General features: G+C 47.0%; 1 protein-coding gene across 2 annotated transcripts in view; it reads left to right on the forward strand.

Moving 5' to 3' along the window:
- Positions 1 to 2,422: 2,422 nt before the first annotated feature.
- Positions 2,423 to 22,177, forward strand: part of BAZ1B (bromodomain adjacent to zinc finger domain 1B) — an 86,521-nt gene continuing 66,766 nt past the window's right edge. The window contains exons 1-3 of one of the 2 annotated variants that reach the window (XM_010387455.2): positions 2,423 to 2,889; positions 15,390 to 15,506; positions 17,755 to 17,899. In XM_010387455.2, coding sequence (XP_010385757.1) covers positions 2,783 to 2,889; positions 15,390 to 15,506; positions 17,755 to 17,899 — 369 coding nt within the window. In that variant the 5' untranslated portion in view covers positions 2,423 to 2,782. The remainder of the gene's footprint in view (positions 2,890 to 15,389; positions 15,507 to 17,754; positions 17,900 to 22,177) is intronic. The other variant, XM_010387456.2, reaches the window with a different exon arrangement.

A 22,177-nucleotide genomic window follows, 5' to 3' on the forward strand; every position in this document is an offset into this window, starting at 1 on the left:
CTCGTATCGTTCTTGGGAGAAAAGCCTACTGAAGGAAAAGCTCTCTTTTCTGCTAGGTGATCAGAGGAAACTTCAGAGGTAGCTTTTGACCTAACCTCCTAGTGGGGATTAGGATATCCTTGAGGTGAGAAGAAAAGGGAATACAGGTCTGGCATTAGGAGGCTCCATTTAGGGACACCTTGCAGTCTAGTTCCGTTGAAGGACAGGCTGGGAAGGTACAGACTGGGGCCAGTGAAGTTCTTTAAACTAAGGGAGATAGTTTAACAGGGAGAGAACTTAATGAGTGTGTTTTTGGTTGTACTGGAAAGCCAAACAGATTCTGGAAGTGGGTGTTGTCTGTCTGGAGAAGCAACTGAAATGCTCCCCTCCTCAAGGCACAGTTAATGCTTTTTTCTTATTCTGCACTTTGTATTGAACTGTGATTATTATTATTTTTGAGACGGAGTTTCCCTCTTGTTGCCCAGGCTGGAGCGCAACAGCACAATCTCGGCTCACCGCAACCTCCGCCTCCCGGGTTCAAGCGATTCTCCTGCCTCAGCCTCCCGAGTAGCTGGGATTATAGGCATGCGCCACCATGCCCAGCTAATTTTGTATTTTTAGTAGAGACGGGGTTTCTCCATGTTGGTCAGGCTGGTCTCGAACTCTCGACCTTAGGTGATCTGCCCGCCTCGGCCTCCCAAATGCTGGGATTGTAAAGGCGTGAGCCACCGCTCCAGGCCAGATGTATTTTTTTTTTTTTGATTCGGAGTCTCTCGCTCTACCGCCCAGGCTGGAGTGCAGTGTCACAATCTCCGCTCACGGCAAGCTCCGCCTCCCGGGTTCAGCCATTCTCTTGCAGGCGCCCGCCACCACGCCCGGCTGATTTTTTGTATTTTTAGTGGAGACGGGGTTTCATCGTGTTAGCTAGGATGGTCTCAATCTCCTGACCTCGTGATCCGCCCGCCTCGGCCTCCCAACGTGCTGGGATTAGGCGTGAGCCACCGCGCCCAGCCAGGATGTACGTACATCCTGGTACATCCTGGCTGGGCGCGGTGGCTCATGCCTGTAATCCCAGCACGTTGGGAGGCCGAGGCGGGAGAATTGCTTGAGGCCAAGTGTTCGAGACCAGTCTGGTAAACAAAGTGAGACCCTGTCTCTACAAAAACATAAAAAATAAAAGGTAGATCCAATTCATTCAAATAGTATTCACTAGCACCTACAATGTTCCAAGTCGGGTGCCGAGTATAATGGGAGTAGAAAAATAAGACACAAAGATTGCCGGAAAAAAAAAGGCCAGAATCACAGTTCTGGGCGGGCGCGGTGGCTCACGACTGTAATGCCAACACTCTGGGAGGCCAAGGCCGGTGGATCACCAGAGATGAGTTCGAGATCAGCCTGACCAACATGGTGAAACCCCGACTCTACTAAATACAAAAAATTAGCCGGGTGTGGTGGCACGCGCCTGTAGTCCCAGCTATTTGGGAGGCCGAGGCAAAAGAATAGCTTCAATCCGGAAGAGAGAGGTTGCAGTCAGCTGAGATTGCACCATTGCACTCCAGCCTGGGCAACAAGAGTGAAACTTCGTCTCAAAAAAAAAAAAAAAAAAAAAAAAAAATCATCTTGGGAGGCCGAGTCGTCGGATCACCTGAGGTCGGGAGTTTGAGACCAGCCTGACCAACATGGAGAAGCCCAGTTTCTACTAAAATAGAAACACAGCAAGACTCCGTCTCAAAAAATCCAAAAAACTAGGTACGTCTTTTAATCTATTTCTCCAAAGAAGCTTCTACATTCTACTTTCCAGCAAGCCCCTAGAAACAAGCAGTATACTTCTACCCAGATCACAACCACACTCTCGCCCAGAAGTTAACTTTGGGGTGAGCAAAGCTGGCGCCCAAGTTGTCCTTCCGCAGAACCTTTGCCAGGGGAAGCTCCCGGGGCCACTTCCCGCCAACCCCTCCCTGCAGTCTAGCCCCACCCGCGCATCCTCGGGCGTGGCCGAGCGCGGCGCCTTTAAGAAGGGGGCGGAGCGCAAAAGGAAAGACAAAGCCCCTGGCCGCGCGCTCCCCCTCCCCCTCCGGCGCACCACACGGACAGTGGTGCCCGGATGTCGGTGTCGCCGTCGGTGACAGATGGCGCAGTATCTGTATATGCGAGGGGCTTCTCCGGCGTGACCTCTTTGAGTTCTCAGCCTCTCCGTCCCCCGCTGTCCCCTACTTTTAACTCTGGTGTCGGAGGCCCGCATGCCTATCACGGGCGCTTACATAACGTGACCTTTCACCTCTTCAGACTGCCCTCTAGTGCGCTGCAACCCAACTACGCGACAGGGGCAGGGGGGCGGGACCCAGGCGCGGAGCGGCAGCTCCTCCGAGCCAATAGGCTGTGAGCGCAGACCAGCTCTCCGCCTATTGGAGCATTCGCCACCGGCGCCACGGGGGAGCAAGTTAGTGTGTGCGTTGGCCGGGCTGGGGGGAGGAGGGGAATCTCCCGCCATTTTTCAATAATTTCCTCCGGTGCCGCTGAGGAGGAGTCGTGACTGCCGGCCGCCCGGACCCGCGGTGGAGGTCGGCGGGGAGCTGCTGGGAGGCGCGGCGGTGTGCGCGGGAGCTCTCCGCCGTGGGGTTCCGCTCCATGGCTGTCGCGCGGCCGCGCCGGCGGTGAGGGAGCCGGAGTTCGCGCCGCCCTCTCACCCCTCCCCTCCCCCACCCCACCCCCGGGCGCCTGGCGCTCGCTCCGGGCCGCGGGGCCTAGTGCTGCGCCGCGGGGCCGGCCCCAGCTGCTGCCAGTCCCCACCGCCGCCGTCGCGATGGCGCCGCTGCTGGGCCGCAAACCCTTCCCGCTGGTGAAGCAGCTGCCCGGAGAGGAGCCGCTCTTCACCATCCCGCACACTCAGGAGGCCTTCCGCACCCGGGAGTATCCTTTTCCAGCCGCGCGGGCCGCGCCGGGCCGGGGTAGGGCCTGGGACTCGCGGGAGCGGGCCAGCCGCGCATCCCCCGCCCGGGGCAGCTGTCAGCGCGCCCCGGCCGCTCGCGGGCCTGGACGCCGAGTCTCAGCCTGCGCCTGCCGATCCTTCCCGGGAATCCGACGGGGGGCGCGCACCGGCCCTGGAGGGGGGAGGGCCCGCTTCGGCCGCCCCCCGGGCCCCACACTTTGTCCCGGGGCTTCGCCGGCGAGGAGCGCACCCCCCCATCCCCATTACCGCCCCCGGGCTGGCTTTAGGCCTTGAGGACCCGGGAGTGAGGAGGAGGAGTGGGGAGGGAGAGCTGGGTTTTCTCCTTTTCTTTTTACAAATTTTTTTTTTTTAATTTAAATGAAATCTGCAGCTTAAGTTTTGAAATTGTACTTGCGCGGCCTCGTGATGCGGCGTGTGCAAGTCTCAACTGCGTCTTTCCCCGATCTCTGCGGGGATACTTGGCGTTTTTTTCTTCTCCCTAGGGGACTTTAGGCCAGGGATGAACTGACAGGACCCTGGGGCAGAAAACTGGGAATGAGATTTCCCACTTAGAGGAAAGGGAGGGAAGAAACTGCCTCTGGAGGAGCTGATGCCTGCCTTCCCTGGGCAGACACAGGTTTGAAATTTTGAAGGTTTAGAAGGAGATTGGTATTTGTTAAAAGTTAAAAAGAAAGCAAAAACGTGAAGTTTTTATGTTGATTTATGTTGTATTTTAGGAACATGAAATTGAATGTTTTTCAAAGGAAGCATCCTCTCGTCATGACTAAGATTTCTTGCATAAGCATTATCTTTTAGTGAAAAGTTATGCAGCTTTTATTTGCTTTTTTTATGGGTGCCAGAGAATCGTTTTTGAGACTTATCTGTAAAAAAGAAAACGATTTCGGAATCAAGCGTTTCTTTGGTGACTGGAAGCTTTAAGAGTTAAGGCTAATGTTTTATGAGTTTTCTCAGCCCTATCTGTTCGGAAGGACTTGATTTCTCAGTTTCTTGCTTGCTTCTGTATAGAAGGAAGTGTCTCAGAGTTATTTCATTTCTCCCTGATCCTCACTTTAACGCAGTACTTTAGAGGATAATCTCATTCTTGTTGGAGTGCAATTTGTGAGTGTCCCTTTGTGGGGAGTATGCACACAAAGGGACCTGGAAAATGAGTCCATGCTGGAAGAAGGCTCTTGGAGAAATTGAGCTGTAGCATCTTGGAGCTAAAGTGGATCTTGGATCTTGGAGGTGGTCGGGTCCTCGGTCTTGGTTTGACGAGTTAGTCGAGAGAGTGGAGGTTGACTTGTTGAAGGTCAAATGATAAAACAGGAGTAGAATCCACCGCTTTTCCTACCTCAGCCCTGTAAGTCAATCAGCAGAAGAAGGTGGAATGTTAGTCCTTCACTTTCAATTGATTTAAATATTACCTCACTTTTTTGTCATTGTAGTATAAGGTAAAGCACATTAAAATGGGTGGAGGGGTGGTAATCTGGTTTTTTCCTGTAATGTGAAGACTTGGAATGCTTTGGAGAAGTTCCTCTAGCTCTACCAAATACTGCATTATCTAAAGGTACCCCACTTTTTTTTTTTTTCTTTTTGAGACGGAGTTTTGCTGTTAACCCAGACGGGAGTGCTGTGGCACGATCTTGGCTCACTGCAACCTCCACCTCCTGGGTTCAAGCGATTCTCCTGCCTCAGCCTCCCGAGTAGCTGGGATTACAGGCGCCCGCCACCACGCCTGGCTAATTTTTTGTATTTTTAGTGGAGACGGGGTTTTACCATTTTGGCCAGGCTGGTCTCAAACTCCTAACCTCAGGTGATCCACCCGCCTCGGCCTCCCAAAGTGCTGGGATTGCAGGTGTGAGCCACCACGCCCAGCCAGTACCCTACTTTTTAATACATTTGAAATGTCAGTGGAGTAGCAGCTTGTGAGAATCCAACATACTCTTTTCAAATGTCGTTAATGTTTTGAGCCGTTGATGGATGCTTACACACTATCAGATGATAATTTCTCAGGTCTGGTATAAGAAACATGCCATGGAGAAGAGACAAGTTCTAAGTATATTTCAGGTACTGAGCTCTGTAAAAAATGGCTATAGGGAGTTAATTTAGGACTGGCAACGCAACGCAGGCTTTTTCATACTATTGAATGAATGAAATTGAAATTATGTATGAAGAGTTTTGATGGTAACAATTGAAAACTGAAACCGGAAACATTTTAAGTGGTATGTATTTAATAAACATTCTTCATTTTTTAATTTCCCATAACAGCATTTAGAACTGTTTTAACAAAAGAAGTCTTAAAGCATATTATATATTGGGGGGGAATTGCCCTTTTGGGAATTTCTGCAAGTGGAAGCACTTTGAGGATGGTTTTTGAACAGTTGTACTGTATGGTTGGCAGATTGGCGTATTTCTTTATTAGGCTATTAGTGGTTTCATAGAGAAGAACAAATATGTGATTGGGTAACAGCTGCCTTTGAAGTAGTATTCCCAGTTCTCAATTTATATTTAAATTATGTTTTTAATGGGACTTGATATTTTAATTTTCTTTTAATACCATACCTACTTTTTGATTGCATTTATCACAGAAATTTGTGTGATGTTTTACTGACTTAAAGCTGTGTGTTGGTATGTTCTTGGAGTGTATTGTAAATCTTCATTAAACTTAGTGGAAGTTGTGAGTAATGCACACATTGAATGACTAGGTGTTGTATATCGGTGATTATGTTGATTGTATTGTAGCTTTGTATGGTACGTTACTTCCTAGGTTAGTCTCACAGGCAGGACACTAGATCTTGCAAAACATTACCTTTATCAGAATCAGTTCTTTTTTTTTTTTTTTTTTGAGACGGAGTCTTGCTCTGTCACCCGGGCTGGAGTGCAGTGGCCGGATCTCAGCTCACTGCAAGCTCCGCCTCCCGGGTTCACGCCATTCTCCTGCCTCAGCCTCCCGAGTAGCTGGGACTGCAGGCGTTCGCCACCTCACCCGGCTAGTTTTTTTGTATTTTTAGTAGAGACGGGGTTTCACCGTGTTAGCCAGGATGGTCTCGATCTCCTGACCTTGTGATCCGCCCGTCTCAGCCTCCCAAAGTGCTGGGATTACAGGCTTGAGCCACCGCACCCGGCCCAGAATCAGTTCTTGATGTGACACTGTATTTAAGTCAAGATAGGTTTTAGGCAGGAATTGGAGCTACAAGCAGCCTGTTGTAGATGAGTATTTTTGTTGTGTTGCTTCAACTGTCATACTTTCTAAAGCTTGGAATCAACTAGTTCACGACCTTTGTAGCATCATTATATGAGAATTTATTGAGGGTGTGATGGTGAGGGGTTTATTCATACTGTTAATCTGGCTCTATACAAGTGTGACTAGAGCATGTTTTTTTGTTTTGTTTTAAGAGACGGAATCACTATTTTGCCCAGGCTAGAGTGCAGCGGTTGTTCACAAACGAGATGATAGCACAGGGAAGCCTTGAAGTGGACTGGAGATCCTCCTGCCTCAGCCTCCAGAGTGGCTGGGACTACAGGCACACACTACTGCGCCTGCCTTAGAGCAGCATGTATTAAGAGTTGAGTAGCTGTAGATGGAGTTAAGTTGTAGTTGTAAGAGTTTTACTGGACATTTGGAATACTGAGCTCTTATGTTGATTTTTTTTTTTTTTTTTTTTTTTGAGGCGGAGTCTCGCTCTGTCGCCCGGACTGGAGTGCAGTGGCCAGATCTCGGCTCATTGCAAGCTCCGCCTCCCGGGTTTATGCCATTCTCCTGCCTCAGCCTCCCGAGTAGCTGGGACCACAGGCGCCCGCCACCTCGCCCGGCTAGTTTTTGTATTTTTTAGTGGAGACGGGGTTTCACTGTGTTAGCCAGGATGGTCTCGATCTCCTGACCTCGTGATCCGCCCGTCTCGGCCTCCCAAAGTGCTGGGATTACAGGCTTGAGCCACCGCGCCCGGCCTTATGTTGATTTTTATACATTCTTTAACACATTATGCCACGTTAGACTTGTTTTTTTTTTTTTTTTTTTGAGACAGAGTCTCGCTCTGTCGCCCAGGCTGGAGTGCAGTGGCCGGATCTCAGCTCACTGCAAGCTCCGCCTCCCGGGTTTATGCCATTCTCCTGCCTCAGCCTCCCGAGTAGCTGGGACTACAGGCGCCCGCCACCTCGCCCGGCTGGCTTTTTGTATTTTTTAGTAGAGACGGGGTTTCACCGTGTTAGCCAGGATGGTTTCAAACTCCTGACCTCGTGATCCGCCCGTCTCGGCCTCCCAAAGTGCTGGGATTGCAGGCTTGAGCCACTGCGCCCGGTCTAGACTTGTTTTTAACTTAAAGACAGTCTGGTCCAAAGAGAGAAAATCAGGTAAAAAGCAAATCTTGAGTTGGCTCACTATTTACCATCTTCTGACTTAGAACTCTTAGGTTACAGTTAATGCTTTTTTAACTCTGTACTTTCCTGGGCCACTTCCTTTCAGGATATCAAGTACTTCATTGAAAGAAACAATCCCTGCAAGACTGAAGAGAACAAAGCAGGAGCATATTGTGATAAGGAGGTAGCTGATGGCAAAGTAGATGCATAATGAGATAGTCTAGGATTTGAAAATATCTTATCTTTTATAGCTTACACAACCTTTGGAGAATTGCTTTGACATTTTGTCTACAATTATATGTGCAGCCGTTGCTGGAACATAAAAACCTCAATTGGCATTTGCTCTGAGAGGTTGTTTGAGAATGAGTGACTTATTTTGGTAACCCAAAATCTGAAATAGGATTTAGAGGCAGCTGACTCAATATCCTACTAATGGGACTTTTTGCCTTTTCATTTTCATTTTTTTTTTCTTGCTTTCCCTTATTTATTTATTTATTTATTTATTTATTGAGACAGGTTCTCACTCTATTGCCCAGGCTGGAGTGCAGTGATGTGTGATCATGGCTTCCTGTAGCCTCCAACTCCCCAGGCTCAAGTGATTCGTCCCACTCAGCCTGCTGAGTAGCTATAACCATAGGTGCACACCACCACGCTTGTCTAATTTTTGTACGTCTTATAGAGACGGGGTCTTGCAAAGTTGCCCAGGCTAGTCTTGGATTTCTGACCTCAAGTGATCCTCCTGCCTCAGCCTCCCAAAGTGCTGGGATTACAGGCATGAGCCACCGTGCCCGGCCTTGTTTTCTTTTAATATAAGTTAAAGTGATTACCAGAACGGTTACACAAACTTAAAATAGCCATTGTTAGGGGTTGTAGGAGTTTCCGTTTCAGATTTTTTCTTTTTTTGAGACAGTCTCATTCTGTCGCCCAGACTGGAGTGCAATGGTGTGATCTTGACTCACTGCAACCTCCGCCGCCCAGCTTCAAGCGATTCTCCTACCTCAGCCTCCCAAGTAGCTAGGATTACAGGCGCCTGCCACCATGCCTGGCTGATTTTTGTATTTTTAGTAGAATCAGGGTTTCACCATGTTGGCTGGGCTGGTCTCGAATTCCTGACCTCAGTGATCCACCCGCTTTAGCCTCCCGAGGTGCTGGGTTTACAGACGTGAGCCATCGTGCCTGGCCCCAGATTTTTGTAATTAATTTGACTAGTCAATTAATTTTGAGTTAATACTGTCAGAGGACATTTTCTGAAATGTATAGCTTGGGTTTCAGTGCTGGCCAACAAAAATATAAGCCATATGTAATTTAAAATTTTGTAGTACTCTCTGCTGGGTGCGGTGGCTCAAGCCTGTAATCCCAGCACTTCGGGAGGCCGAGACGGGCGGATCACGAGGTCAGGAGATCGAGACCATCCTGGCTGACACCGTGAAACCCCGTCTCTACTAAAAAATACAAAAAACTAGCTGGGCGAGGTGGCGGGCGCCTGTAGTCCCAGCTACTTGGGGAGGCTGAGGCAGCAGAATGGTGTAAACCCACGAGGCGGAGCTTGCAGTGAGCTGAGATCTGGCCACTGCACCCCAGCCTAGGTGACAGAGCGAGACTCCGTCTCAAAAAAAAATAAATAAATAAATTTGTAGTACTCTCATATTAAAGAAAGAAAAAAAATGGTGGGAAAAAATTAAAAACAGCTGGATGTGGTGGTGTGTGCCTGTAGTCCCAGCTACTCAGGAGGTTAAAGCTGGAGAATTCCTTAAACCCAGAAGCTTGAGACCAGCCAAGGCAATGTAGTGAGACCACCATCTCCAAAAACATAAATAAATAATAAAAAGGAAAACCACATTTTTCTCTTTGTTTTTGAGTGGAGTCTTGCTCTGTATCCCAGGCTGGAGTACAGTGGTGCGGTCTCGGCTCAAGACAACCTCCGCCTCCTGGATTCAAGTGATTCTTCTGCCTAAGCCCCCTGAGTAGCTGGGACTACAGGCACGTGCCACCACACCTGGCTACTTTTTTGTGTATTTTAAGTAGAGATGGGGGTTTCACCTTGTTGGTCAGGCTGGTCTCAAACTCCTGGCCCCAAGTGGTCTGCCGACCTCTGCTTCCCAAAATGCTAGGATTACAGGTGTGAGCCACCGCACCCTGCCACATTTTTCTCATTTTAAGACCAAGGCTGACACCTGGTATGGTGGCTCATGCCAGTAATTCCAGCACTTTGGGAGTCTGAGGCAGGTGAATTGCTTGAGCCCAGGAGTTTGAGATCAGCCTGGACAACAGTGAATGAAACCCCGTCTCTACAAAAAATAGAAAAATTAGCTAGACATGGTGACGGTTGCCTGTGGTCCCAATTACTTGGGTGGCTGAGGTGGGAGGATCACTTGAGTCCAGGAAGCAAAGGTTGCAGTGAAGCGAGATGGTGCCATTGCACTCCAGCTTGGGTGACAGAGCAAGACCCTACCTCAAAAAAAAAAAAGAAGGCTGGAGGGGCAAATGCTGTGGGTGACATGCCTTTCTAGTGGCATAGAGAAAAAGCTAGAAGACATGACTTTAAGCCTCATCCTGGAAGTGACATATATTACATCTGCTCACATGTGTTGGTTGAAACAAGTCACATGGTCAAGCTTGATGTTAATGGAGAGGGGAGGTACATTCCTCTTCAGGGACCTTGTAGACATGCCACACGGCAGTGGGTGGAGATGTAAAAATCCTCTTATGGAAAGAAACTAATACAATCTATCATATTTGAAGGTTCAAGGAATGTTTTCTGGGAAAAGTTATTTTTGAGATCTAAAGTATGATTAGAATTTACAGGAATAATAGAGGACTATATATTCTTGGCAGAGAAGGTGTGAGTTCGTGATTGTGTGAGTTTGAAGGTTTTTTTTTTTTTTGAGACAGATTCTCACTCTGTCATCTGGGCTGGAGTACATTGATGTGATCTTGGCTCACTGCAACCTCCACCTTCCTCATTCAGGCAGTTCTCTGCCTCAGCCTCCCAAGTAGCTGGGATTACAGGTGCCCGCCACCGTAACTGGCTAGTTTTTGTATTTTTCTTAGAGACAGGGTTTCACCATCTTGGCCAGACCGGTCTTGAACTCCTGACCTCGTGATCCACCCACTTCAGCCTCCCAAAGTGCTGGGATTACAGGCATGATCCACCATGCCCGGCCTAATCTTTTTTTAGACAGTCTCCCTCTGTTGCTCAGGCTGGAGTGCAGTGGCACCATCTCTGCTCACTGCAACCTCCACTTCCTGGGCTCAAGTGATCCTCCCACCTCAGATCCCTGAGTAGCTGGAACTGCAGGCCTATGTTACTGCATTTAGCTAACTTTTTTTTTTTTTTTTTGGTAGGGATGGGGTTTTGCTGTGTTGCCCAGGCTGCTCTCGAACTCCTGGGCTTGAGCGATGCTCCTGCCTGGGCCTCATAAACTGCCACCATGCCCGGCCACTCCTTTTTTTTTTTTTTTCCTGAGACTGAGTTTCATTCTTGTTGCCCACACTGCAGTGCAATGGTGTGATCTCAGCCCATGCAACCTCCGTCTCCCAGGTTCAAGCAGTTCTCCTGTGTCAGTCTCCCGAGTAGCTGGGATTACAGGCGTACGCCACCACGCCTGGCTAATTTTTTGTATTTTTAGTAGAGATGGGATTTCACCATGTTGGCCAGGATGGTCTAGACCTCCTGACCTCAGGTGATCCTCCCGCCTTGGCCTCCCAAAGTGCCAGGATTATAGGCGTGAGCCACTGTGTCTGGCCTGCCCCTAATTTGTTTTGTTTTTTTTGGCCCCTACTTTTTAAAGTAACAACTCTAGGTTGAGCATCCCAAATCCATAAATCAGAAATGCTCCAAAATCTGAAGTTTTTTTTTTTTTGAGACGGAGTCTCGCCCTGTCGCCTAGGCTGGAGTACAGTGGTGTGATCTGGGCTCACTGGGCTCACTGCAGGCTCTGCCTCCTGGGTTCACGCCATTCTCCTGCCTCAGCCTCCCCAGTAGCTGGGACTACAGGCACCCGCTACCATGCCTGGCTGATTTTTTGTATTTTTAGTAGAGGTGGGGTTTCACTGTATTAGTCAGGATGGTCTCGATCTCCTGACCTCGTGATCTGTCCGCCTCGGCCTCCCAGAGTGCTGGAATTACAGGCGTGAGCCACTGTGCCCGCCCTAAAATCTGAAAGTTTTTGAGCCCCAACATGATCCTCAAAGGAAGTGTTCATTGGAGCATTTTGGATTTTTGTATTTGGGATACTGAACTAGTTAAGTATCATGCAAATGCTTCAAAATCTGAAAGAAATTCGAAATCCAAAATACTCCTGTTTCTTTTTTTTTTTTTTTTTTTTTTTTTTTTTTTTTTTTTTGAGAAGGAGTCTCGCTCTGTCACCCAGGCTGGAGTGCAGTGGCCAGATCTCAGCTCACTGCAAACTCCGCCTCCCGGGTTTACGCCATTCTCCTGCCTCAGCCTCCCGAGTAGCTGGGACTACAGGCGCCCGCCACCTCGCCCGGCTAGTTTTTTTTTTGTATTTTTTTAGTAGAGACGGGGTTTCACCGTGTTAGCCAGGATGGTCTCGATCTCCTGACCTCGTGATCCGCCCGTCTCGGCCTCCCAAAGTGCTGGGATTACAGGCTTGAGCCACCGCGCCCGGCCCAAAATACTCCTGTTTCTAAGGATTTTGGATAAGGGATCCTCAACCCGTAATAATAAAAACTTACTGTTCTCTCTTTCTTTTTTTTTTTTTTTTTTTTTTTTTTTGAGACAGTCTCTCGCTCTGTCGCCCGGGCTGGAGTGCAGTGGCCGGATCTCAGCTCACTGCAAGCTCCGCCTCCCGGGTTCACACCATTCTCCTGCCTCAGCCTCCCGAGTAGCTGGGACTACAGGTGCCCACCACCTTGCCCGGCTAGTTTTTTTTTGTATTTTTTAGTAGAGACGGGGTTTCACCGTGTTAGCCAGTATAGTCTCGATCTCCTGACCTCGTGATTCGCCCGTCTCGGCCTCCCAAAGTGCTGGGATTACAGGCTTGAGCCACCGCGCCCGGCCTGTTCTCTCTTTAAGACATATTTGTTAATGTGTTTCTCTTACATTCTCACTGATGACACGGTGAGTTTTTTTTTTTTTTTCCTTTTAATAGTTTTTTGTAAAGATAGTCTTGCTATGTTCAGGCTGGTTTTGAACCCCTGGACTCAAGGGATTCCCCAACTTTGTCCTCCCAAGTGCTGGGATTGCATGCGTGAGCCACTCTGCCTGCTGGAGCTTCTTAAGTGTGGCTAAATAATGTGTTAGAATTTTATCAAGCTTTTTGAAAGCTTAAATACGTCCACTTGCTGATTCCTCCTCTGTCCTTGTTTTACTACCCATCCCTTCTACTCCCCTAGTGCAGCAGACAAAAATAAGACAAATCCATCTTGGGATAATATCCTATGGAAGCCATTCTGTTGCTCTTTTCTAGGTATAGGTTTGAAAATTTTTCAGTGATTGGATTTACATAGGGGTGTATGGAAGCCTGACTCAGGTTTTTACTCAAATATACTATATATTTTGTTTAATCACTTAGATATTAGCACCACCCCTGCTAAGGAAAATGGATTTATTACTCAATTTTAGCAAATCTGGGGAAATATCCGCAATGAGCAAACATACTTATACTATTGGATAATGTTACTATTTTGGATTACCTGTGGGTTTGTTCTTGTTTGCGTTTTTGTTGATCATAACCTTGGAAAACCAAGCATCTGTATTTATTAAACATGCGACTGGGTGTGGTCACACCTGTAATCCCAGCACTTTGGGAGATTGAGGCAGGAGGACTTTTTGAGCCCAGGAGTTCAAGACCAACCTGGGCAATGTGGTGAGACCCTGACTCTGCAAGAGATAGAAAACGTAGCTGGGCATGGTGGTGTGCACCTGTAGTCCTAGCTACTCAGGAGGCTGAGGCCCGGAATTGCTTGACCCCAGGAAGTCAAGGCTACAGTGAGCCATGGTTCCGCCACTGCACTTCAGCCTGGGAGACAGAGTGAGACCCTGTGTCAAAAATAAATACATAAATAGATAACAATGAACTGGGTGTTGCAGTGTGAGTCTGTAATCCCAGTTATTCAGGAGGCTAAGGCCGGAGGATCTCTTGAGCTCAGGAGATCCCGGCCAGCCTTGTCTCTAAAAACAAAAATTAGAATATTTGTTTAGTTGTTAGGTAGTATTGTAGAGGAAGCTGTTTAAATACTTTTATTTCAACCACTATAAAACGTGTCTTTTGGAATATACAGGTATTGTTTGCTAATTTATGTCAGTTGATTTTCTTACATAGCATCTGTTGCTGTGCATAAAAGTACATTAGTTACTTGCCATTTGAATTTGAAAGTGGCTGGTTGATGGTGAATTCCAGTTGGTTTTGTGTGGAAAGTTGCCATATTTACTCTACCAACTTTATGTTTTCTTTCCCTCATCTCCCTCACGAAGACCGTCTAAATGGCTAGTAAATGATCTTCTGACTCTAAATATTATTGGAGACATCATAGAGACTAAATAAATATTATATCAAAAGTACTTTTTGGAATACTTTTAAGTATTTTATGAAATTTATTTTTTAAACCAGGGGTATCCAATCTTTTGACCACATTGAAATAAGAATTGTCTCAGGCCACACATAAAATACACTAACACTAACAATAGTTGATCAGTTAAAAAAAAAAATCACAAAAATCTCATAATTTTTTCCCCCAAGGATGGGGTCTCGCTCTGTTGCCCAGGCTGGAGTGCAGTGGCGTGATTTCAGCTCACTGCAAGCTCCGCCTCCCAGGTTCAGGCCATTCTCCTGCCTCGGCCTCCTGAGTAGCTGGGACTACAGGTGCCTGCCACCACACCCAGCTAATTTTTTAATTTTTATTTTTAGTAGAGACAGGGTTTCACTGTGTTAGCCAGGATGGTCTCTATCTCCTCACCTTGTGATCTGCCCACCTCAGCCTCCCAAAGTGCTAGGATTTAAGGTGTGAGCTACCGCACCCGGCCAAAAACTCATAATGTTGTAAGAAACTTTACGAACTTGTGTTGGGCTGTATTGAAAGCCGTCCTGGGCCGTAGATTGGACAAGCTTGTAAATCCTAAAAAGTAACATGTTTCCAAGGTGGACTGGAGGGCTGTGGGTAAATGGATCATTCAACATATGCTCAAGGTTATTCCAAACTGCCTGTGAGACTGTGGCCTAGTCATCTCATTTTACTGTAGACCGATTACTTTTTTTTTTTAAATGGAAGTGCAACGTACTGATTTTCTTTTTTTTTTTTTTTTGGAGATGGAGTTTTGCTCTTGTTGCCCAGGCTGGAGTGCAGTGGCACCATCTCGGCTCACTGCAACCTCCGCCTCCCGGGTTCAAGCAATTCTCCTGCCTCAGCCTCCCGAGTAGCTGGGATTACAGGTATGTGCCACCAAGCCCGGCTAATTTTTTTTTTTTTTTTTTTTTTGGATTTTTAGTGGAGACGGGGTTTCTCCATGTTGGTCAGGCTGGTCTCGAACTTCTGATCTCAGGTGATCTGCCTGCCTTGGACTCCCAAAGTGCTGGGATTACAGGTGTGAGCCACTGCGCCCGGCAGTGGACTGACTCTTAAACTTGCTGACTATCTGATTTTTCTAAAAATTTTACTTACCTTCTATTGTTATACCTTTACTTTTTCTTATGAGTTTTTAGTACATCTTAAGTCTTGTGTAATGAAACTTTGGTGAATTGAGGAAATTACATTTGTACTAAAATACTAGTTTTTTTTGTAAAACATGAGCAACCGTTTTTATTATTTATTATTTTTATTTTTTGTAGAGACGAGGTCTCCCCAGCTGGTCTCGAACTCCTGGTCTCAAGTGATTGTCTCTCCTTGGCCTCTCAAAATGCTGAGATTAGAGGCGTGATCATCCCAGTCTGTAAATCCCATGCAGGCGCCCAGCCCATGACAATCCATTCTCATCATACTTCAGTCTTAGTCATTTTGCTTTGGGCCCTGATTCAGCTTAAAGACCCCAATTCCATTTTTATCCTCTCATGCTACACATTTTAAAAAGGATACTGTAGATTTTTTTCTATATATAAGTATCTTATGGGTATGGGTTAGTTATCTCTGTTGCTTGCATATTGTTTTCCTGAACTGCTGCCTGCAGAGAGTACGAAGCCCGCTTGGAAAGGTACAGTGAGCGCATTTGGACGTGCAAGAGTACTGGAAGCAGTCAGCTAACACACAAGGAAGCCTGGGAGGAAGAACAGGAAGTTGCTGAGCTGTAAGTAATAGAAGTATTGCCCTTTGCCACCATCTTCACATTGTTAGGAAAAGAGGGAATATTAATCCTAAAGCAGTATGTGTATTTAAGTTTATGGGGCACAAATTGGACTGTATTACATTGGTATACTGTATGGGTTTCTGGGTTCCTTTGCGTAGTGGCATTTTGCCAGTAGCAATGTGGAATATTTATTTAGTTATATATGCACTTGTTTAGGTATTTACCAGGCCTTTGAGTGTTCCTGCTCCATGCTTTCACCTTGCAAGTACTCTGGTAATGTGGTTTCTTTTTTTATTTTCTTTTTTTTGAGACGGAGTATCGCTTTCATCCAGGCTGGAGTGCGGTGGCATGATCTCGGCTCACTGCAAGCTCTGCCTCCTGGGTTCAAGTGATTCCCCTGCCTCAGCCTCCCGAGTAGCTGGGACTACAGGTGCCCACCACCACGCCCGGCTAATTTTTTGTATTTTTAGTAGAGACAGGGTTTCACCATGTTAGCCAGGATGGTCTCAATCTCCTGACCTTGTGATCCGTCTGCCTTGGCCTCCCAAAGTGATGGGATTACAGTCCTGAGCCACCGCCCCGGTGTTATTTATTTATTTATTTTTTGAGACAGTCTCCCTCTGTCGCCCAGCCTGGAGTTCAGTGGTGCGATCTCGACTCATCTGCAGGCTCCGCCTCCTGGGTTCACGCCATTCTCCTGCCTCAGCCTCCTGAGTAGCTGGCACTACAGGCACCTGCCACCACGCCTGGCTAATTTTTTTTTTTTTTTTGTATTTTTAGTAGAGACGGGGTTTCACCATGTTAGCCAGGGTGGTCTCTATCTCCTGACCTCGTGATCCGCCTGCTTCTGCCTCCCAAAGTGCTGGGATTGCAGGCGTGAGCCACCGCGCTCGGCCTTATTCTTATTTTTATTTTTGGGATGGAGTTTCGCTCTGTTGCCCAGACTGGAGTGCAGGGGACGATTTCAACCCACTGCAACCTCTACCTCCTGGGTTCAAGCGATTCTCGTGCCTCAGCCTCCCGAGTAGCTGGATGTACAGATGCTCACCACCACGCCTGGCTAATTTTTCTATTTTTAGTAGAGATGGGGTTTTGCCATGTTAGCCAGGCTGATCTCGAACTCCTGACCTCAAGTGACCTGCTCACCTCAGCCTCCCAAAGTGCTGGGATTACAGGTGTGAGCCACTATGCCCAGCCGGGTATGATAATTAAAAATTTTTTTTTTTTCTAATTTAATAAGTGAAAAGCATTAAATCATTGCTGTCCTTTTGCAACAGCTCTGGTGTTCAAGTCATGTTTCCAATGTGTTAATGCTTCCTGGTTTCCTTTTTTTTTTTAGAGGCACAGTTTCGCTCTTGCCCAGGCTGGAGTGCAGTGGCATGATCATAGCTCGTGGGATCAAGCCATCCTCTTTCCTCACTCAGCCTCTTAATGTAACTGGGACTGTAGGTGCATGCCACCTCACCCAGCTAATTATTTTAGTTTTGTATAGAGGCAGGGTCTCACTCTGTTGCCCAGGCTGGTCTCAAACTCCTGGGCTCAAGCAATCCTCCCACCTCTGCCTTCCAAAGTGCTAGAACCCACCATGTCCAGCAAACTGCATGGTTTTTTAAATCTTTGTATTCCCCAGTGCCTTGTGTATATTCGCTAAAGCAGTGTTGTTTTGCTGTGAACCTAAAACTTGTAAAATGTTGTCTTTTTTTTTTTTTTTTTTTTTGAGATGGAGTCTTGCTCTGTTGCCTAGGCTGGAGTCCAGTGGCCTGATCTTGGCTCACTGCAGCCTCCGCCTCCCATGTTCAAGTGATTCTCCTGCCTTAGCCTCCCAAGTAGCTGGGATTACAGACATATGCCACCACACCTGGCTAATTCTTGTATTTTGAGTAGAGACAGCGTTTTGCCATGTTGGCCAGGCTGGCCTTGAACTCATGATCTCAGGTGATCTGCCTGCCTTGGCCTCCCATAGTGCTGGTATTATAGGTGTGAGCCACCACACCTGGCCAAAAGTTAAGTCTTAAAAGAGGTTAGGTGCAGTGGTGCATGCCTGTGGTCCCAGCTACCTGAGAGGCTGAGGTTAGGAGGACTGAGCGCAGGAGGTGGAGGCTAGTGAGCTACGATTGTGCCACTGCACTCCAGCCTTGGTGACAGAGTGAGAAATGTTTGGAAAAGAAAGAAAAATGTTTGAATTGACTTGAATTAAATCTCTGGGTAAGTTTTTGTGTTTTCATAATAACTAATTACATTTATTTAGCTTGAAGGAGGAGTTTCCTGCCTGGTATGAGAAGCTTGTTCTGGAAATGGTTCACCATAACACAGCCTCTTTAGAGAAGTTGGTAGATACTGCTTGGTTGGAGATCATGACCAAATATGCTGTGGGAGAAGAGTGTGACTTCGAGGTGAGTGCCTGTTCATTTCTGATTGGACTTACCATCAGAATTAGAGCTTTTGGCCTAGGTTACAGAACACATTTCTACGTGTGTAAAACTGTTATGTGTAGTATTATATTTAATATCAAGTATTAATACTTGATGTTAATACTTGTGTGTTTTTTTGTTTTTGTTTTTTTGAGATGGAGTCTCACTCTGTCTCCGAGGCTAGAGTGCAGTGCGCAATCTTGGCTCACTGCAACCTCATTCTCCCATGTTCAAGTGATTCTCCCACCTAAACCTTCTGAGTAGCTGGGACTACAGCTGTGCACCACCACGCCCGTCTAATTTTTTTATGTTTTTGGTAGAGACAGGGTTTCACCATGTTGGCCAGGCTGGTCTTGAACTCCTGACTTCAGATGATCCGTCCACCTTGGCCTCCTATCAAGTATTATAAGGAATAAATTTTATTTTTATTTGTTTGTTTAGAGACAGGGTTTCGTTCTGTCACACAGTCTAGAGTGCAGTGGTGCAGTCATAGCTCGCTGTATATAGCCTTGGACTCCTTGGCTTACGCCATCCGCCCACCTTAGCCTTCTGAGTAGCTGGGACTGCAGGCATGTGCCATCATTCTTGGCCTTGAACCAAAGTTTAGAACCACATTCATCACCAAGAATGTTTTAGTATTGTAATAATTGCAACACTTTGTTGTACTAGTCTATCCTTGCTTTGTCTTTCTCATCCTTTTTTGATAATTCTGTTTTTTTGCCTTTTTGGTTTTGATTTTTCTTTTTTTTTTTTATTTTTCGGAGATAGAGTCTTACTGGACTTGCTGGAATAGTGCAGTTTCGCGATCTTGGCTCATTGCAGCCTCCACCTCCCAGGCTCAGGCGATCCTCTCATGTCACCCTCCACATAGCCGGGACCACAGGTGTGTGCCACCATGCCCGACTAATTTTTGTATATTTTGTAGAGACGGGATTTCACCATGATGCTCCGACTGGTCTCTAACTCCTAATCTGTCCTCTTACCTTGGCCTCCCAAAGTGCTGGGATCATAGGCTTGAGCCACTGTGCCTGGCCCATGCAGTGGCCATGCTAGTCTTCTCCATATTATTCCAGTTTCATCATATGTGCTGGCAAAGTGAGCACATAATTCTTACTATGTTTAAAAGACTTTAAGATTTCTTTTTTTTTTCCTGAGATGGAGTTTCGTTCTTGTTGCCCACGCTGGAGTGCAATGGCGTGGTCTCGGCTCATTGTAACCTTTGCCTCCCTGTTTCAAGTGATTCTCCTGCCTCAGCCTCCCGAGTAGCTGGGTTTACAGGTGCCCGCCACCATGCCCTGCTAATTTTTCATTTTTAGTAGAGATGGCATCTCTCCGTGTTGGTCAGGCTGGTCTTGAACTCCCGACCTGAGGCCTTGGCCTCCCAGAGTTGGGATTATAGGCGTGAGCCACCGCGCCCGACCTCAGACGTATAATCCAAGTCCTCGCTGTAATGAGAGTTGGACTTTCTCTACTTTTTTTTTTTTTTTTTTTGAGACGAAGTCTTGCTCTGTTGCCCAGGCTGGTGTGCAGTGGCACGGTCTCGGCCCATTGCAAGCTCCGCCTCCCAGGTTCATGCCATTCTCCTGCTTCAGCCTCCCGAGTAGCTGGGACTACAGGTGCCTACCACCACAGCTGGCTAATTTTTTTGTATTTTTAGTAGAGATGGGGTTTCACTGTGTTAGCCAGGATGGTCTCCATCTCCAGACCTTGTGAACCGCCCGTCTCGGCCTCCCAAAGTGCTAGGATTACAGGCATGAGCACCACGCCCGGCCTTAAATTTATTTTTTAATTATCCAGCCAAAATAACTAAAGGGTAACTATTACAAAAGTGATACCTAACACCAAAGCAATCCCTGTGTATCTTTTAACAGCTGAAAGTAAGATTCAGGAGAAACAACTAAACAGTTGTTAAATATCTATCTGTATGTACTTGACACTGGGCTAATTGCTTTACATAATGTCTTGCAGAATTTGCACAGAAATCTTAAGGTGGTAGGCAGCCTTATACATTTAAATGGCATGTCGAGGTTGATATGTATCAGTTATGAGTGCACTCAGCCGTTATGTAGTGGAATTGTAGTAGTGGCCCGTATTTCTCAGACTTTGGTGTAATACTTAGCTACTGAAAATGCGTCCTTGGCTGGGCATGGTGGCTCAGGCCTGTAGTCCTAGCACTTTGGGAGACCAAGGTGGGCAGATCACCTGAGGTCAGGAGTTTGAGACCAGCCTGGCCAGCATGGCGATACCCTATGTCTCCAAAAAATACGAAAATTAGCTGGGTGTGGTAGTGCATGCCTGTAATCCCAGCTACTTGGGAGGCAGAGGTTGGAGAACTGCTTGAACTGTTCTTCGGCCCATTCCTTGAGGGTTCAGAAGGTCTAGGATAGACCTAACATTTTTCTTTTCTTTTCTTTTCTTTTTTTTTTTTTGAGACGGAGTCTCGCTCTGCCACCCAGGCTGGAGTGCAGTGGCCGGCTCTCAGCTCACTGCAAGCTCCGCCTCCCGGGTTCACGCCATTCTCCTGTCTCAGCCTCCCGAGTAGCTGGGACTACAGGCGCCCGCCTCGTCGCCCGGCTGGTTTTTTGTATTTTTTAGTAGAGACGGGGTTTCACCGTATTAGCCAGGATGGTCTCGATCTCCTGACCTCGTGATCCGCCCGTCTCGGCCTCCCAAAGTGCTGGGATTACAGGCTTGAGCCACCGCGCCCGGCGACCTAACATTTTTCAATTCTAACAATCTGCAGGGTGGTAGTGATGCTGTCACATGAGGTATAACACTTTTAGTAGTACTGGCTTAAACAAGGAGGACGTGATTATCTCACGTAGTAAGTCTTAGATAGTTCCAAGTTTGGCATAGAGACTGAATACTATTATCAAGGACCTAGACTTTCTCTGTCTTTCTGTTCTCTTCTTCTCAGTGTGTTGAGTTCTGGTCCTTAGCTTTGTTGTCCCTTGGTTGTGATAAAATGTGACTGTGTTCAGAGTGAGGGAATACTTATCAAAGCAGTCTAAGAAAATCTTTCCAGAAGTGTATCTGGAAAAGTCTTTCTTGAAGCATAAAATAGAAAGCTCCACCCTTTATCTTTACATGTTATTGGCTAGACCTTGGCTTATATAACCACCCAGAGCTTCAGCGGGGGCTGAGAGAGTATCTTCCTTTGTATTTAAGTCTCAAAAGAGACAGGCTGGCAAGAGAGAAAAGGGAGGGAATAATTTGGTAGCTAGCTCAGCAGCAGTTTATGCTACAATAACCAGTACATGATGGGGCCAAGATTCACACCTGTCTCTATGGTTTCAAAGTTCTTGTTCTTTCTTTGCTTCAGTAATTTACTTCTCTGACTCCTTTCTATCTCCTAGCTAGTTCTTTTTTATTTGTCATGTCTGGCAGTACTAGTAGGGTTTTTGTTTATTTGTTTTTTATTGAGACAGGGTCTTGCTGTGTCTTCCAGTCTGGAATGCAGTGGTGTGGTCGTAGCTCACTGCAGCCTCAGCCTCCCGGGCTCAAGCAATCCTCCCACCTTAGCCTCCCGAGTAGCTGGGACTGTAGGCACTCACAACCATGCCTAGCTAAGGCTTTTTTTTTTTTTTTTTTTTTTTTTGAGATTGAGTCTAGCTGTCTCCCAGGCTGGAGTGCAGTAGCACCATCTCGGCTCACTGCAAGCTCCTCCTCCCGGGTTCACGCCTTTCTGGTGCCTCAGCCTCCCAAGTAACTGAGACTATAGGTGCCTGCCACTGCACCCAGCTAATTTTTTGTATTTTCAGTAGTGACAGGGTTTCACCATGTTAGCGAGCAGGATGGTCTCGATCTCCTGACCTCATGATCCACCTGCCTCTGCCTCCCAGAGTGCTGGGATTACAGGCGTGAGCCACCGTACCCGGCCAGTTTTTTATTTTTTATAGAGAAATGGGGCCTCACCATGTTGGCCAGGCTGGTCTCAGACTCCTGGGCTTATGTGATCCTCCCACCTTGGCCTCGCAAAATACTGAGATTACAGGCATGAATCACTGTGGCTGACCATTGTGGGTTCTAATCACATACTTTATATCAGTCAGTGTCCCAGCAGGAAATAGATGGTATACTCAAATGTAATTGAATTGAGCTTAATAAAGGGGCTGTTGACAGCACACAGCAGTCTGATCAGGGTTAAGGAAAACTTAACAAGGAAGGGTTAAGTACCTCATACCTATCAGCAGTTGGGGAAGACTTTATCATTTCTAAACCCCAAGGAAGCAGAGGGAGGGAGTGGGTACAGGAACTAGA

This window comes from Rhinopithecus roxellana, chromosome 6 (genome assembly GCF_007565055.1).
Source record: "Rhinopithecus roxellana isolate Shanxi Qingling chromosome 6, ASM756505v1, whole genome shotgun sequence".
Taxonomy (NCBI): Eukaryota; Metazoa; Chordata; class Mammalia; order Primates; family Cercopithecidae; genus Rhinopithecus; species Rhinopithecus roxellana.